This window comes from Hypomesus transpacificus, unplaced genomic scaffold (assembly GCF_021917145.1).
Source record: "Hypomesus transpacificus isolate Combined female unplaced genomic scaffold, fHypTra1 scaffold_31, whole genome shotgun sequence".
Classification (NCBI taxonomy): Eukaryota; Metazoa; Chordata; class Actinopteri; order Osmeriformes; family Osmeridae; genus Hypomesus; species Hypomesus transpacificus.
Window position 1 is genome coordinate 2,349,495 of NW_025813837.1, and position 15,139 is coordinate 2,364,633.

At 50.7% G+C, this 15,139-nt stretch overlaps 1 protein-coding gene across 1 annotated transcript in view; it reads left to right on the top strand.

The window, feature by feature from the left end:
- The window catches only part of tet3 (tet methylcytosine dioxygenase 3), an 11,426-nt gene extending 2,112 nt beyond the window's left edge, over positions 1-9,314 (top strand). The window contains 10 exon segments of the mRNA XM_047015625.1: positions 3-42; positions 1,673-1,766; positions 2,728-2,936; positions 3,278-3,428; positions 3,555-3,644; positions 4,000-4,137; positions 4,658-5,012; positions 5,487-5,581; positions 5,583-5,926; positions 5,928-9,314. Of these exon segments, the coding sequence (XP_046871581.1) occupies positions 3-42; positions 1,673-1,766; positions 2,728-2,936; positions 3,278-3,428; positions 3,555-3,644; positions 4,000-4,137; positions 4,658-5,012; positions 5,487-5,581; positions 5,583-5,926; positions 5,928-7,146 (2,735 nt within the window). The 3' untranslated portion in view covers positions 7,147-9,314.
- The last annotated feature ends 5,825 nt before the right edge of the window (positions 9,315-15,139 follow it).

Below are 15,139 nucleotides of genomic sequence, written 5' to 3' on the forward strand. Positions count from 1 at the left end.
AGGGCCAACTGTGGCCTCCATCAGAGAACTGATGGAGAACAGGTGAGATTCCTCTCCCCTCTCTGTCCTCTCCATTACTCCACTGCTCTGCCCTCCTCTCCTCTCATGTCCTCTTCACACAAACACACACACTAACAGTGGTCTAATTGTATGTTCCCGAGCATACAAGATTGAAGACCTACCCTCTGTTTCTCTTTCTCCCCCCTCTCACATTACCTCTCTCTCTCTCTCTCTCTCTCTCTCTCTTTCTCTCTCTCTCTCTCTCTCTCTTTCTCTGTCTGTCTGTCTGTCTCTCTATGTCTCTCTCTCTCGCCATCCCTCATTGTGAGCAGGAGGTTGTGTTGAGTTGCTGATTCTTGCCCGCTGTGTCTTGACACCAAATCTAGACACACAGCTGAGAGCCACTATCTCTCTCTCTCTCGCTCGCTCTCTCAACATTGTCCTCCTCGCCCCTCCTCCTCGCCCCTCCCCCGCTCCTCTGATTCTGTCCCTGAGGGAATCCCTGACCCAGAATCCGATAGGAGAAACAGGAAGTGTCCGCATCAGCAGATCAGTGAGGGGGACGACAAGCATCGCGAGACGATAGGGTCAGGGAGATCCAGAGAGGGAGCAGCGGAGGACAGAAACCTACTCGAGAAACGAGGGGAACTCAATGTGGTGGAGCTGATCACAGTGACAGTAGGAGAGAGTACTTAGAAGTCTCCAAACACTGTCGTTGCCACAGAATAAAGTCAATATAATCCAAGTATATCTCAGTCGCTAGTTCACCATGGCTGCATGAGAATCTGGGGGTCCTGAAAGAGCCTGGATAAGGATTGTAATCTGTGCTGACAAACCCTGACTGTGCACCTTTTCTCCCACTCCATAGTGTCAGGCTGAGGGGGGAGGGGGGGGGGAGAGAGGGGAGACCATAGCTTGGTCTGTTTCTATAGGAAGGTGACTCGGCCCTCCCCTGAGACTGTCAGTTGAGGTGGAGGGGTCCAGGGTCGGGGGCTGCAGGGTCGGGGGCTGCAGGGTCTCTTTGTTTGTTTGAAGGGTGACGTAAGAACTAAAGCCCTCCATAGTGTCTGGGTGAACCCTGACCCCTGGGTGGGCTCCCCCTGTGGAGAGCGGGCCCCTGGTGGGGGTGAGGGCTGGCCCCTATTCAGCAGAGGCCACATGTGTTCAGCATGCTGGACGGGACTGAGCAGGCCTGACGTGATCACATTGACAGCGAGGGTAGAGGAGGGTGAGAGGATGGGCTTGGAGGGAGCCATCCTCCAATCGATGCTGAGCTTCACACACATACACGTGCACAATGAAACACGTGTTCACACACGCGTGCATAAGACAACAGAAGTTTACACACACACAGACACAAGAAAACGCATTCACACACACACTCAAAAACAAGACAATGTCTTCCTCCATGACACACACAGATCATGTTATGTGAAAGAAGCTTCCAGTGTATTAAGGTTGCTAGCCCTATCTCTGCAAAGCTTCACAGAGGAGTGAGAACAGTCATTTTGGCTTGCACTGCTGTCAAACACAGAGGTGTCAAACACGGCGGCGTGGAACGCGGGCCAAAATCCCATCTCAAATGGAAAATAACATAACAGTTTATAAAAATGACTGACATCTTGTGCGGCACTAACCCATAATGCCTATTTCCCGCTCTGTGTCTGTGTAGGTATGGAGAGAAGGGGCCTGCCGTCCGGATTGAGAAGGTGCTTTACACGGGCCGAGAGGGAAAGAGCTCTCAGGGCTGTCCTATCGCCAAATGGGTGAGTACCACCCCGTAAATATACCCCACCAACACTGCACATGAATTAGATAGACCCAGAGGTCTATGAAAATACATTTACCATGACGCCATAAAGCCCTGCAACTGCTTTTTCATCAGTCTTGCATCATCTGTGTTTTTTATTATACATTCCGTCCAAATCCAATGATAAAAGAAATGCAAGCGAAAAGTATGCAATCATGTAGTCAAAGAGAATGCGTTTACTATGATTGAATGAATGGGAGTTTTGGAACAGCGTGAAGGTTGAGACAGTCCATTCAGACACTGTTGGAGAGGTGTGACTAGGCCTTTGTGCCACCTGACAACCCTGACAGCCAATCAGTGCCCAATCTACGAAGAGTGTGTGTGTGTGTGTGTGTAATGAGGTGTCACAGGGAGACACCTTGCAGACGGTCTCACCCCCCACACTGTAAAGCAGCAGGGGGCCTCACTACTAGCCGTCTGCTATCCCACCCCCACCCCCACCTCTCACACACCCTGCTAATGGCTTCATGGATTTAAAACAGCCTCTGACGGAGGGGCCATTAGTTGCACACAGAAATGTGTGGGTGGGTGGGTGTGTATCTTACGGGAAGGAGAAAAATAAATGGATGCCGTTTAAACATTTTTTTTCTACATCTTTCTTTTACCTTCTCTTCCACTCTCTCTCTCTCTCTCTCTCTCTCTCTCTCTCTCTCTCTCTCTCTCTCTCTCTCTCTTTCTCTCTCTTTTTCTCTATCTCTCCTACCCTTTCGCTCATTCTCTCTCCCTCTCTCTCTCTCTCCCTCCCTCTCCCTCTTTCCCTCTCTCTCCCTTCCCCCTCTCTCTCCCTCTCTCTCCCTTACCTCTCTCCCTCCCTCTCTCTCTCCCTCCCTCTCTCTCTCCCTTCCCCCTCTCTCTCTCCCTCTCTCTCCCTTACCTCTCTCCCTCACTCTCTCTCTCCCCCTCCCTACTCTCTCCAGGTGATCCGTCGCAGCGGCCTCACAGAGAAGCTGCTGTGTCTGGTGCGTCACCGGGCGGGTCACCACTGTGCCAACGCCGTCATCGTCATCCTCATCATGGCGTGGGAGGGCGTGCCCCAGGCGCTAGGCGACAAGCTGTACCGCGAGCTCTCCGAGACCCTCACCAAGTACGGCAACCCCACCAGCCGGCGCTGCGGCCTGAACGACGAGTAAGTGACGGCTGTGCCCGGACACAACATACCCTCAGACTCCTCCATAGAGCCCTGTGCTATGCAGGGTGTCCATAGACTCCTGTGCTATGCAGGGTGTTCATAGACTCCTGTGCTATGCAGGGTGTCCATAGACTCCTGTGCTATGCAGGGTGTCCATAGACTCCTGTGCTATGCAGGGTGTCCATAGACTCCTGTGCTAGGCAGGGGTGTCCATAGACAAAACACGCCTGAACGTGAGTTACAGGCAACAGACTTGGTCTAATAATCACAGGTCCGCGGATGTCAAGCGAGGATTTAGTGCATACTGACAGGCTTGTGCTCGCTGTCTCCCCCTGCAGTCGTACGTGTGCATGCCAAGGCAAGGACCCGGACACCTGTGGAGCCTCCTTCTCCTTCGGCTGCTCCTGGAGCATGTACTTCAACGGCTGCAAATACGCTCGCAGTAAAATACCACGCAAGTTCAGACTGCAGGGAGACCGGCCAGAACAGGTACGGCCTGAGAGAGAGAGATAGCAGGGTCGCACGCCTGCTTGTTACCGCGCCGACCCTGTCGTGCTGTGTTCTTTGCTGTTGTGCGGTGTGGTGTTCCGACCAGCCTGTTGGCTTGCGTTTCAGGAGGACAAACTCAGGGATAACTTGCAGGAACTAGCGACAAAGGTGGCCCCCTTGTACAAGCAGCTAGCCCCAAAGGCCTACAGCAACCAGGTAGGCATTTACACTGCACGCACGCACGCACACACACACACACACACACATACACAGTGTTGTTTAGACAGCAGGAGTAACTCACCAGCCAGTCCACAGCCAGTAACCCTGTCCTCCCTTCCTGCTCACGTTACCAGGGGTGAAGTGACAGACTAGCCATGTGTTTGTGGCTGGAAGCGCAGGGGAGAGCTCTCTGTCGGTCTCTCCCTGTGAATAACGGCCTCTCGTCCCACCCGGTTGCCGTGGGGCAGCCGTTAGAGCCCCCCCCCCCCCCCCCCCCGGGGGGAGGTCCGAGGGAGTGTGTGAGCGTGTGCTGGAGCGTGGAGCGCTGTGTGACCTGTGTCCTGTCCCTCAGTGTCTGAACGAGGAGACGGCCACAGACTGCAGACTGGGCCTGGAGGAGGGGAGGCCCTTCTCAGGGGTCACGGCCTGCATGGACTTCTGCGCCCACGCCCACAAGGACCAGCACAACCTCTACAACGGCTGCACGGTGGTGGGTCTCTCGTCCGTCCTGGCCCCGCTGGACGGGTGCTTTGTCCTTCTTCTCCTCCTCCTTTTCCTTCTTCTCCTCCTCCTCCTCATCCTCCTCCTTCTTCTTCATCTTCTTTTTTCTTCTTCTTCTCTCTTTGCTTTTCCTCTCTCTCTCTCTCTCCCTCTCTCTCTCTCTCTCTCTCTCTCTCTCTCTCTCTCTCTCTCTCTCTCTCTCTCTCTCTCTCTCTCTCTCTCTCAATCTCTGTCTTTCTCACCGTCTCTCTCTCTTTCCTCCTCTTCCCTGTCGCACTCTTTATTACCATCGCTCTCTCTCACCTTCTTGCGCTTTCTTTTCCCATCAGTGTCTCTACATATCGTTTTTGTATTTTTATTGAACCCTTTCCTGTGAACATTTCACTCGTTCCGTGTGGATGCCAGATCGTTTTGTTTAAAAAACAAACAAACAGTCGACCACGTGGCGAGACACCACGTTACCCCGGCACCAGTGTGACCATGTGACCTCCCCCCCCACCCCCACCCAGGTGTGCACTCTGACCAAGGAGGACAACCGCACGGTGGGAGAGCTCCCTGAGGACGAGCAGCTCCACGTCCTGCCCCTCTACAAGGTGTCCAACACCGACGAGTTCGGCAGCGAGGAGAACCAGCGGCTCAAGATGCGGACGGGCGCCATCCAAATGCTCAACGCCTTCAGGCGCGAGGTGCGGAAGCTTCCGGAGCGCGCCAAGTCGTGCCGTCAGCGGCGGCTGGAGGCCAAGGCCAAGGCGTCGGAGAAGAAGAAGGGCAAGCTGCAGGGCGGGGACACGCCCGGCAAGACTGATGTCATCAGAGCCGAGGTCACACTCACTGGCGCCCCTCAAACACCGCTAGGCAATAAAGGTGAGTGACCTCACATGACCTCACATGACCTCTATTCCTGCTTGACATTGTAGTAATTGATAGTAGTATGATTGTAGTTATATGCCATATAAGACATATAACTACAGGCATTATATTCCTGTGTATCTAACTATAAGATATTGTACATTATATTTATACTTTATATGTATTTTATTTACATACCTGTACCTTACTTACTTAGTATTAGTTCATTAGACTTGAACCTTTTGTATAGTATAGTTAGACTTGTCTAAACGTACACCACTTATTTAAGATTTACTCCTAAATAAGTTGAATGTATGCACCTTCCAAGTAAATTCCTTGTCTGTGCAAACTTTCATGGCGCTTAAAACCCTTTCTGATTCTGATGATGATTTACTGACTCAACTACATGTACTACCCAGCTCAAGGCACCCCTGCAAAAGTTCAGAATGAAAACCGACAATGCTGACGTCGACTGTTTCCTCTCCACAGCGATCCCTAAACAGGAAGTGAAGCCCACCATCAAGAAGGAAGCGTTCATTAAGAAGGAGCCCTTCAACGGAGCCCTCCCTGAGGGTTACCCCCGGCCAGGGGCCAGAGCCCTACGGGGTCTACCCCCACCCTGCTCACCCAGCCTACTACACCAGGGGGGGTCTTCCCCCCGGGGGGCCGCACCCAGCTCCAGGGGCCGTCAACGGCTACCACCCCAATCTACCGGCTCTACCCTACGGGTACTTTAATTACCCCCCCAATGCACTTTTCCCCCCGGAGCTCATGGGCTACGACGGCCGCAGCGGCCCCTGGCCCAAAGTGGGGGTCAAGGCCGAGCCCCTGGACCAGAAACCTGACGTCCAGGGGCTGCAGGCCCGCCTCGCCCACCCCTACGCCAGCCACCCCGAGCCACTGCCGCAGCAGCACCCCGCCCCCCGCCCACCAGCACATCCAATCGCGACCCTCGTCCGTCTCCTCCGAGGCCTCCCACCGAGGCACCCCCGTCATCAAGCCAGAGCCCATGGACGTCCCCGTCTACGAGGGCCCGGGGCCTGGCCGCACCGCCACGCCCAGCTCCACGCCGCAGCCAGACGCCTGGCCAACCCACAAGCCCAACGGTGGCATCCTGCCCGGCGGCTGGGACGGGAGCGGCCAGCTGACCGCCGGCGCGGCCAACCCCGCCTTCACTCAAGACCGGCAGCAGCCCTCGCCCTACCTCCAGCATCAGCAGTGGAACTCCTACCCGGGCCCCAACACCCCCATGGCCTCTCCCGCCCCCTCCCCCTCCCCCGCCATGAAGGCAGCCCCCTCCCCGGCCTCGTCACCGCACCCAGGCACCCCCCGTCACTGGGACAGCCCCGCCCCTAGCCCTCAGTCAAAGGCCTGGCCCCCGGCAGCCTACAGCCCTGCTCTGAAGCACGGCCAGCCGGCCGGAGCCTTCCCCGAAAAGATGTGGTCGAAGGCGGGCGAGAGCCGGAGCTCCACCCCCCTGGGGGTGCAGGAGAAGGCGTGGAGGTCGTGCGGGGGCTCGGTGGCCGGCAGCACGCCGTCCCCCGCCCCCGAGGGCCGCCTGTTCCCGGACGCCCTGCAGCAGACGGCCGACGGCTGCTGGGACGCCAACCGCGCCGAGAGCGACGCGGAGAGCGTGCGAGGGCAGGACGACGACGAGGTGTGGTCGGACTCGGAGCACAACTTCCTGGACCCCAACATCGGCGGGGTGGCGGTGGCGCCGGCTCACGGCTCCATCCTGCTGGAGTGTGCCCGCAGGGAGCTGCACGCAACCACGCCCCTCAAGAAGCCCAACCGCTGCCACCCCACCCGCATCTCCCTGGTGTTCTACCAACACAAGAACCTGAACCAGCCCAGCCACGGCCTGGCCCTCTGGGAGGCGAAGATGAAGCTGCTGGCCGAGCGGGCCCGGGAGCGCCAGCAGGAGGCGGCGCTGCTGGGCCTCTCCCAGGAGGAGATCAAGGCCTACGGGAAGAAGAGGAAGTGGGGGGTGACGGGAGGCGTGGGCGCGGGGGCCAGCCCCGGCCAGGCCAAGGACAAGAAAGAGGGTCCGGCGACGCGCTCGGCCCCCACCCTCCACACCACGTCCACGGTCACGTCCGCTCCCTACGCCTGCACGCAGCTCACCGGGCCCTACAGTCACTTCGTCTGAGGATGGACACTGAGTCACTGGGGGCCCCCCCCCCTCCCCAGGGCGCTCTCTCAGCCCAGCTCTTGTCTCTCTCTCTGCGTGGTCAGGTGGAGGACAGAGGGGGGTTTTCTTGTGTTTTTACCTCATGTCAGGCAGCAGTTTGGAACTGACCTTGGGCAAACTCTGCCTGTGGTGCTTGTCTTCCCTCACTAAAGGGGCGGACTCCATAGCTTCTCCCTCTTCATAGAATTTTAATGATCCTAATTATTGCTATTATTATCAATATTATTATGATTGCTCTTGTTACTGTCAATGTTGTTATTACAGGTGTTGTTTATTATTATTATTATTATGAGGAAATCTCTTTCGTTTTTTTTTACATTGTTGTTTTCATTAATGTTATTATTAATGATGTGATTGTTTATGTTTGTTTTTTAATCGAGAGTCAAGCCGACTCGCTTTTTTTTACCATGTTTGTGGAAAAATATGGTTTTACCTTTGTTTTTCTTTGTTTTCTCCGGCCTTTGTCAATCTTGTTCCCGGTGGTTTGGGGGAGGGAGGGGGGGTGGTGGTCTCTCTCTCCACACAGCAAGGCTCAAACACCAGACTCCCGCCACCGCGCAACAATCTGACCCACGCCACGGGAGCAGTCCCACTGCTCCCAGTGAGCGCTGTGAAGCGACCTCACCTGGGCTCTGTCAGGGTGTCGCCACACCTCAGACAGCTTACATCTCAAGAGCCTCTCTCTAACTGCTCGCCTTGCTGTGACGAGACAGGCTCCTCCTCCTCCTCCTCGTCCAATCATCAACCCATCCACTGGTGCTCCGCCTCCCCTCCGTCCCCTTCCCAGGAGAGTCTCTCCCTTCCTGTCAGTCCTGTGGAGCTTGTTGTTGATTAAGGGTACTCGTCACTAGTTGACAGAGAGACCCCCACCAACAGGCACCAAGGGGGGGGGGGGGGGGTCCTTATCTTCCCAGGGCTGTCCAGGCAGTTTTCTCTCGCGAGGAGAACTTCTCCCTGTCGCCTCTAGAGGGCAGTCCTGGATTCTGTTCAAATGGTGCATAGTACACGACACACATACGCAAACACAGGCACGTTTGTGAGCTCATGTGAACCAGCATGGAGCCCTACCTTTCCTCGCAAGCCCAGAGGGGAGCTCAGGTCCCTGGCCACAGGTCAATGTGAACTTATGGTCCACACTGGTATCGTTGAGGCACATGGAAGGTGGTGAATAGACAGCTTGTGGTGCTTTGGTGCTTTCGAAAAACACCTTGGTGCTTTCTCTACACACACTAACGAAAAGGTGCGCTGTGCGATTGCGTTCACGCCGCGTGTCTGCGGTGCGTACACTGTGCTACACAGGGCCAGCCACCCCACCGTGGCTGCTCAGCCCGCTCAGCCATCACGCTTCCTTTAGTCACCTTTCAGTGTGGATGTTTCACCCCAAGGGGCCAAGCTGATTCTATCCCTCATGTTTTTCTGCACTATCACGCTCGACCTGTCCCCAACACTTGTGGCCTTTATCAGTCCTGGCCAGGAAATACCGCCCGGAAGTACCGCCCGGAAGTACAGCCCGGAAGTACCGCCCGGAGGTACCGCCCGGAAGTACCGCCTGGAAGTATAGCCCGGAAGTACTGCCAGGAAGTACTGCCAGGAAGTACTGCCCGGAAGTACAGCCAGGAAGTACTGCCAGGATGTACTGCCCGGAAGTACTGCCAGGAAGTACTGCCAGGAAGTACTGCCCGGAAGTACTGCCAGGAAGTACTGAAAGGAAGTACTGCCAGGAAGTACTGCCAGGAAGTACTGCCCGGAAGTACTGCCAGGAAGTATTTCAAGGAAGTACTGCCAGGAAGTACTGCCCGGAAGTACTTCCAGGAAGTACTGCCCGGAAGTGTCAGAGATAAGAGGGATAACATGCTTTTGCGTGCAGGCTAGAGGTTCGAGTCTAGAGGCTGGCTTTAAGCTCGAGGCAGGTTGGAGGCTAGAGGCAGGACTGCATGGTGGGGTCAGAGGGTCATGGGAGGACTAGAGGGTAGTTAGTTGGTGCTAAACTGAATGGTCCGCTGTTGATCCCACCTCTTGGGGCTCCACATTCTCATCCTGTGCACAGTGCGTGTGAGTTTGTGTGCAAGTTTGTGTGGGTGTGAGAGAGAGAGCGAGAGAGAGAGAGAGCGTGAGTGAGCGAGAGAGAGAGCGTGAGTGAGTGAGCGAGAGAAAGAGCGTGAGCGAGCGAGAGAGCGTGAGTGAGCGAGAGAGAGAGTGTGAGTGAGCGAGAGAGAGAGCGTGAGAGAGAGAGAGAGCGTGAGTAAGCGAAAGAGAGAGCATGAGTGAGCGAGAGAGAGAGCGTGAGTGAGCGAGAGAGAGAGCGAGAGTGAGAGAGAGAGAGAGAGCGTGAGCGAGAGAGAGAGAGAGCGTGAGTGAGCGAGTGCTGGTGTGTTCAGCATGTGAATGTGTGCACTGCCCATCGGGGGACGTTCAGGCGGTGATGCCGTCGGCTCCTCTGTTGTTTAACTCTGATGAGCCCTGGTGCTTTCGAGGGTTTCTATACCTCATGTTGTAGAGACACTGGTCCCAGTCACAATACGCTACCCACCAGATGGAGACACTGAGCGCAGAGGAACGTGCTTTTGTCGGAGACATCTGCATGCTCCACAGTACATACTCATTTGAATCCACTTTTTAATTCTTATTTATTATGATGATAATTGATGATGATTGTCGTTGATGTTTTTGTTTTTTGATAGTGCTAGTACAAATTGTACATAGAGAAGAAAAGATTTTATAAAAGCACTTTTAATCTTGATTTTAATGGGGGGAAAAAAGAGCCGATTATTGACAACTTGAAGCTTAGTTTTTGTTTTGTTTTTCTTCAGAGAGAGAGAGAGAAAGGTAAAAAAAATGTAAATACTGAAATATTTAGGTAAGATTATTTAACTGGTGAGGAATTATGACTAAATCATGAATGAGTCCAGGAGCTACAGTCCAGTTGCTTTGCCAGACAGTGGAAGAACAACACTTGATACCCATGTGTTCTTGTGTCTGTAAATTTGTATTTAATTTAACTGCTCTCCTTCTTCAATAAGTACTGTATCTCTGTCAGCATATACCTCTGACAGCAGCAAGAAACCCCCCTTCCCCCCCCCCCTCCCCCAAGCTAGTCACCTAATTAGACAACTGTTAGCAAGCTATCCATGTATGACTAGAACAGCCTGTGTGGTCTGGTGTTTTGAAGGGCAATCTTTCACCGGACAACCCACCCGCTCTGTTGTTTCACAGACGCTCTGCATCAACACTCTTATCAGCGAGCCTAGAGGAGAACTTCACCCAAGGCTGTCTGTGTGGGTTTGGTTGAAAACCCTTAGGCATTCAGGAGCCTGTGCAGATCACCTGTGCCGTGAAGCCCCGCCCTACTGGAGCAGAGGTTGTCTGGCAGGGCGGGGCTTCAGAAGGGAGATGGATGCTTGTCAATCTTGTGAGATGTGTTCGACTATCAGGTGAACGGCCACATGTTTTAGAGGTGCTTGGTGCTTACTACTGTCAGCTGTTGGATTAACAGTAGGAAAGAACTGTTAACTAAAACAACGACTGAACATGTGTGGTACCAGATAAATATGTATTCCATAGCATTTTAGGGAAAACCCTCAGAAATGACAGTTAGTTAGTTTGCCATTGTCTCTTGGTATGTGTCTTAGACAGTCACAGACTTGACTATCAGGACTGGGAATAATGTTTTTTGTTTAAATCCTCATGCTCTGGTTGCAAACGCCCTTTTTATAACAACAATGCATGATCCACATTCCACATAGATCCAGTCATATTTATGATCTGTGTAATAATAGGTGCTGATCATATACTGTAATTAATTGTTTTTAATTTTGTAAATTTCTATATGAGTCTGAGGTTACCAGTGCCCCGAAACAGTTCCCCATGCACACACACTGAGGGGAATTAGGTGCTATGGTGGACTCCCCTCCAGTGTAATGTGGAAAAGTGTGTGTGTGTGGGGGGGGTGGGGGTAAGGTGTGGTGGCTGATATTTTTCTGAGCTCTTAGAATGTTCAGAGAACCACTCATCTGAGTGAGACGGTTCTTCCGTCGAGTGAGAACCGCTCTCGGGTGCTGATCATGTGGGGAGTGCTACCCCCCCCACCCCCCCCCCCCCCCCCTTCCCCTGCCACATGCATCAAGGCTATCCAGCGTTCTAGTTCTAAACTCTCTAGAGAAGCACTCGGAACAGAACTGTTCTACGTCATCACAGTTTATCTTCACATCTTCAGGTACTTGAAAATAAATCTGTTCTCATCTTCAAGACGAGTGGAGATTGACGTGAACCGACTGTGATCGTGGGTGATTTGGTCCACTGTCATGTACCATTGAGAAGCTAGTAAAATGCTCTTTGAGAATGCTGTACACCTTATATAACAGGAGGAGGGTATTGAGATATAACCCTAAGAGCATAGCAATTATCTTCCCTGTGTTTCTCCTTAAGGCATATTCCTCTTTCCTTACTTCCTCATACCTTATCGGACACCTAACACCCTACTCTCTCTCTCTTTGTCACTCAAACAAACACACACTTACGCATGCACACACACAAACACACACACGCGATCTAAATGAATACCCCACTCTCAGCACTGCTGTTTGCCGGTCACTTGATTTTGTCCACTTTCCAAAGTAAGGATCCAAGCTTATACTGTGTTTTTCTCCATACAGGAAGACAGCAAACACAACTGGCAGCTACATTCCTATTTGAGTTGAAGATTGTTTTTGGTTAAATTTTTTCATGTCAAGTATGCAGTATGTAAAAAAAGTGTTTTTGTTCAGTCTTTCTCTTTGTAGCTGTATGGTGTATTATGTGAATACATAGTGTGTGTGGTACAATCCACAATATTGTTTTATGTTGCGCGATAATTAATAAAACATGAACATTTAAAATTGTGATGACTGGTTGTTTGAGTTTTGGTCTTATCGCTCAACGCTCATACTCAACGCCGTGGTGTGTGGACGTGTACAGATGATCGTATAGACCCATACCTCCCCTGCTCTGACACTGGTCATTTGTTAGTTACTTTAACACTTAAGCAGAAGGTTAGAGGTGCAGCAGAGGATAGAGTTCTCGGGTAATACTAGTTATCTTTGTAATTACTAAATAAATACAGGTCATTATGTAGTGGTTCATAAAAGCCAAGGATCGCTATTTTACCTGTGTTATTTTGACAGTGGTATGACAGGTTTCTTGAAGAGTTATGTTATGATGTAAAGTACCATGTTATGATGTAAAGTACCAATACCCACATGATGGCAGCATAGCTACATCCAACCCCCAAATATTCCTAACAGTACATCCTCCCAAGAGCGGACTCCAAAACCGCTTCTGACGTCATCTTCTCAGTTTCTCAAATACTTTAATCTATTTCTCCCGATGCCCCTTGCTTCTTCTTTGGTGATTTTAATCATGTCGACTGTAAAAAGACCCTGAACAATTCCACCCAGTACGGTCACCTGCCCCACTCGGGGTAACAGAACATTAGATCTCTGCTATGGTTCTATCAAGGGAGCCTATAAGTCTGTGGTAGGTCCCCCTAATGGTTTTTCTGACCACAACGTGGTGCACCTACTCCCCACATACAGACCTGTGCTGTGGAGAGTCAAAGTACAGACGTGTGGTCCAGGTGTGGAATGAGGAGAGCACTCTGGCCTTACAGGGCTGCTTTGACTGTACCGACTGGTCCGCCTCTCAGGATTTATGCGGCAGCATTGATGAACTGACAGATTTTGTATGCAGCTACATCTCTTTCTGTGTGGACAGTGTGATCCCATCTAAGACAATTGTTTCTTACCCCAATAATAAACCCTGGATATTTAAGGAACTGAATAATCTGTTGAGGGAAAAGAGGACTGTTTTTAATAGTGGCGACAAGATTGCACATGCTGAAATTAGGAAGGTTGTGCGGGCTGAAATTGTAATGGCTAAACTTAAGTATAAGAGCAAAATCGAGTCTAAATTCAGGGAGTCGGACATCATATATGTGTGGAACGGCATGAAATTGATGACAGGCTTACATAAAGGGAGTAACTGTGTCAGTTTTTATATGAGATTTTCTAATAGTGATTTTAGTGAGAGAATTATTCACATGCGTGATAATCTTGCCAGTGACTCCTCTGTTTTTGATATTGATGTCTCTAAGGTTGACATTTTATTTAAACAAATTAAGGTTAGGAAAAGTCCTGGCCCTGACAACATCAGTGGTCGTGTGCTTAAGTCCTGTGCTGGTCAGTTAAGTGAGATTTTAAAAGTGATTTTCACTCGATCCTTCCAGACACAAACAGTGCCAAGGATTCTTGAAACATTCTATCATCATTCCAGTGGCTAAGTGTAACAACCCCAAAATCTTGAATGACTTTCGACCTGTAGCTCTTACCTCATTGGTGATGAAAACCTTTGAGAAGTTGGTTAAGCAGGTGTTATTGGAGAAGCTGGAGCAACAGTTAGATCCACTGCAGTTTGCTTATAGGGCTAGCAGAGGTGTTGAGGATGTAAAACTTGCCTTGTTAAATTCTCTCTTTAAACATCTGGAGGCCCCAAAAACTCATGGTAGGCTCCTTTTTATCAATGTTTCATCAGCTTTCAACACTATCCAGCCATACTTGTTGACTGAGAAACTCCAGGCTCTTTTTAACATGAATTCTACCCTAATTGGCTGGTTACTAGACTTTCTGTCAGATAGGTCACAGTGTGTGAGGGTCAATGGTGCCTTATCCTCTAAAGTCCCTTGTTCCACAGGCTCTCCTCAGGGCTGTGTCCTTTCACCGTTGCTTTTTGATATACTAATGACTGTAGGACTAGGTATGAGAATAGGCAATGTGTGAAGTTTGCAGATGACACAGTCATAGTGAGTCTTTTGAATAATGAGGAGGAGGGGCATGGTCCTGTTGTTGATGATTTCATTGCTTGGTGTGATAACTTTTGTTTGTCTATCAATGTTTCTAAGACCAAGGATGTGATTTTCGATTTCCGTAAGTCACAGCACAATGTTCCGCACACTGTTATTCATAACAAGAATGTTGACATTGTAGCTGAATATAAATATTTAGGAACCATCATTGACAACACATTTTCTTTTGAGAGCAATACTGAGGCTGTCTGTAAAAAGTCCCAACAGAGACTTTTCTTTTTGAGGAAGATGAAATCAATCAGGGTGTGCACGACTTTGATTACGTTGTTTTACCAGTGTTTTATTGAATCTGTCTTGACATTTGGCATTGTGGTGTGTTACAGTGGTCTTCCAATGATCAGCAAGTGTAAGCTTACAAAGTTGGTAAATGTAGCATATAAGGTGGTTAGCCCAGTTGCAAGATGTATACGATAAATGGGTTATGGGTAAGGCTAAACACATTTTAAACTTCCCTGATCACCCACTTTTTGGAGAGTTTAATTTGCTCCCTTCTGGTAGTCGTTTTAGGCTACCTAGGTTAAGAACTGGTCGTGCCAGAGATTTTTTCATTCCTGTGACTATTAGGAACCTAAATTCACTTGGCCGACATCATGATGTTTTTTTAAATTATGTATTTATTTATTTCCTGCCAATGGCCATTACTGTCCCAATTAGACCCTGTCATGGGGTTTGGGGGAAGTTGTGTCTCTATCATGTGTTCTGTGTTGTGTAATGTTGTTAGCATTTGGCGGTGCTGTTCTGTGTTTGTGTATGTGGTTCTGACCCCTGCCACACACTCATTTCCTTTTGAAGGATAAAGTTGAAAGGTGAAGTTGAAGATTATACATATGGAGGTGTGTGTGTGTGTGTTTGCGTGTGAAGGTGTGCGTCGGCGTGCATGTGTGTGTGTGTGTGTGTGTGTGTGTGTGAGAGAGAGAGCATATTGCATATACCAAACATAATTCAATATGTTTTTTGCTTCACTCATGGAAAGGCTGTGTGTGATTTGTTCAGGGTGAGCCATCTGATATCCACCAGCCACCTGGTCTTATCAAATAACAACTAGGCAGATCAACA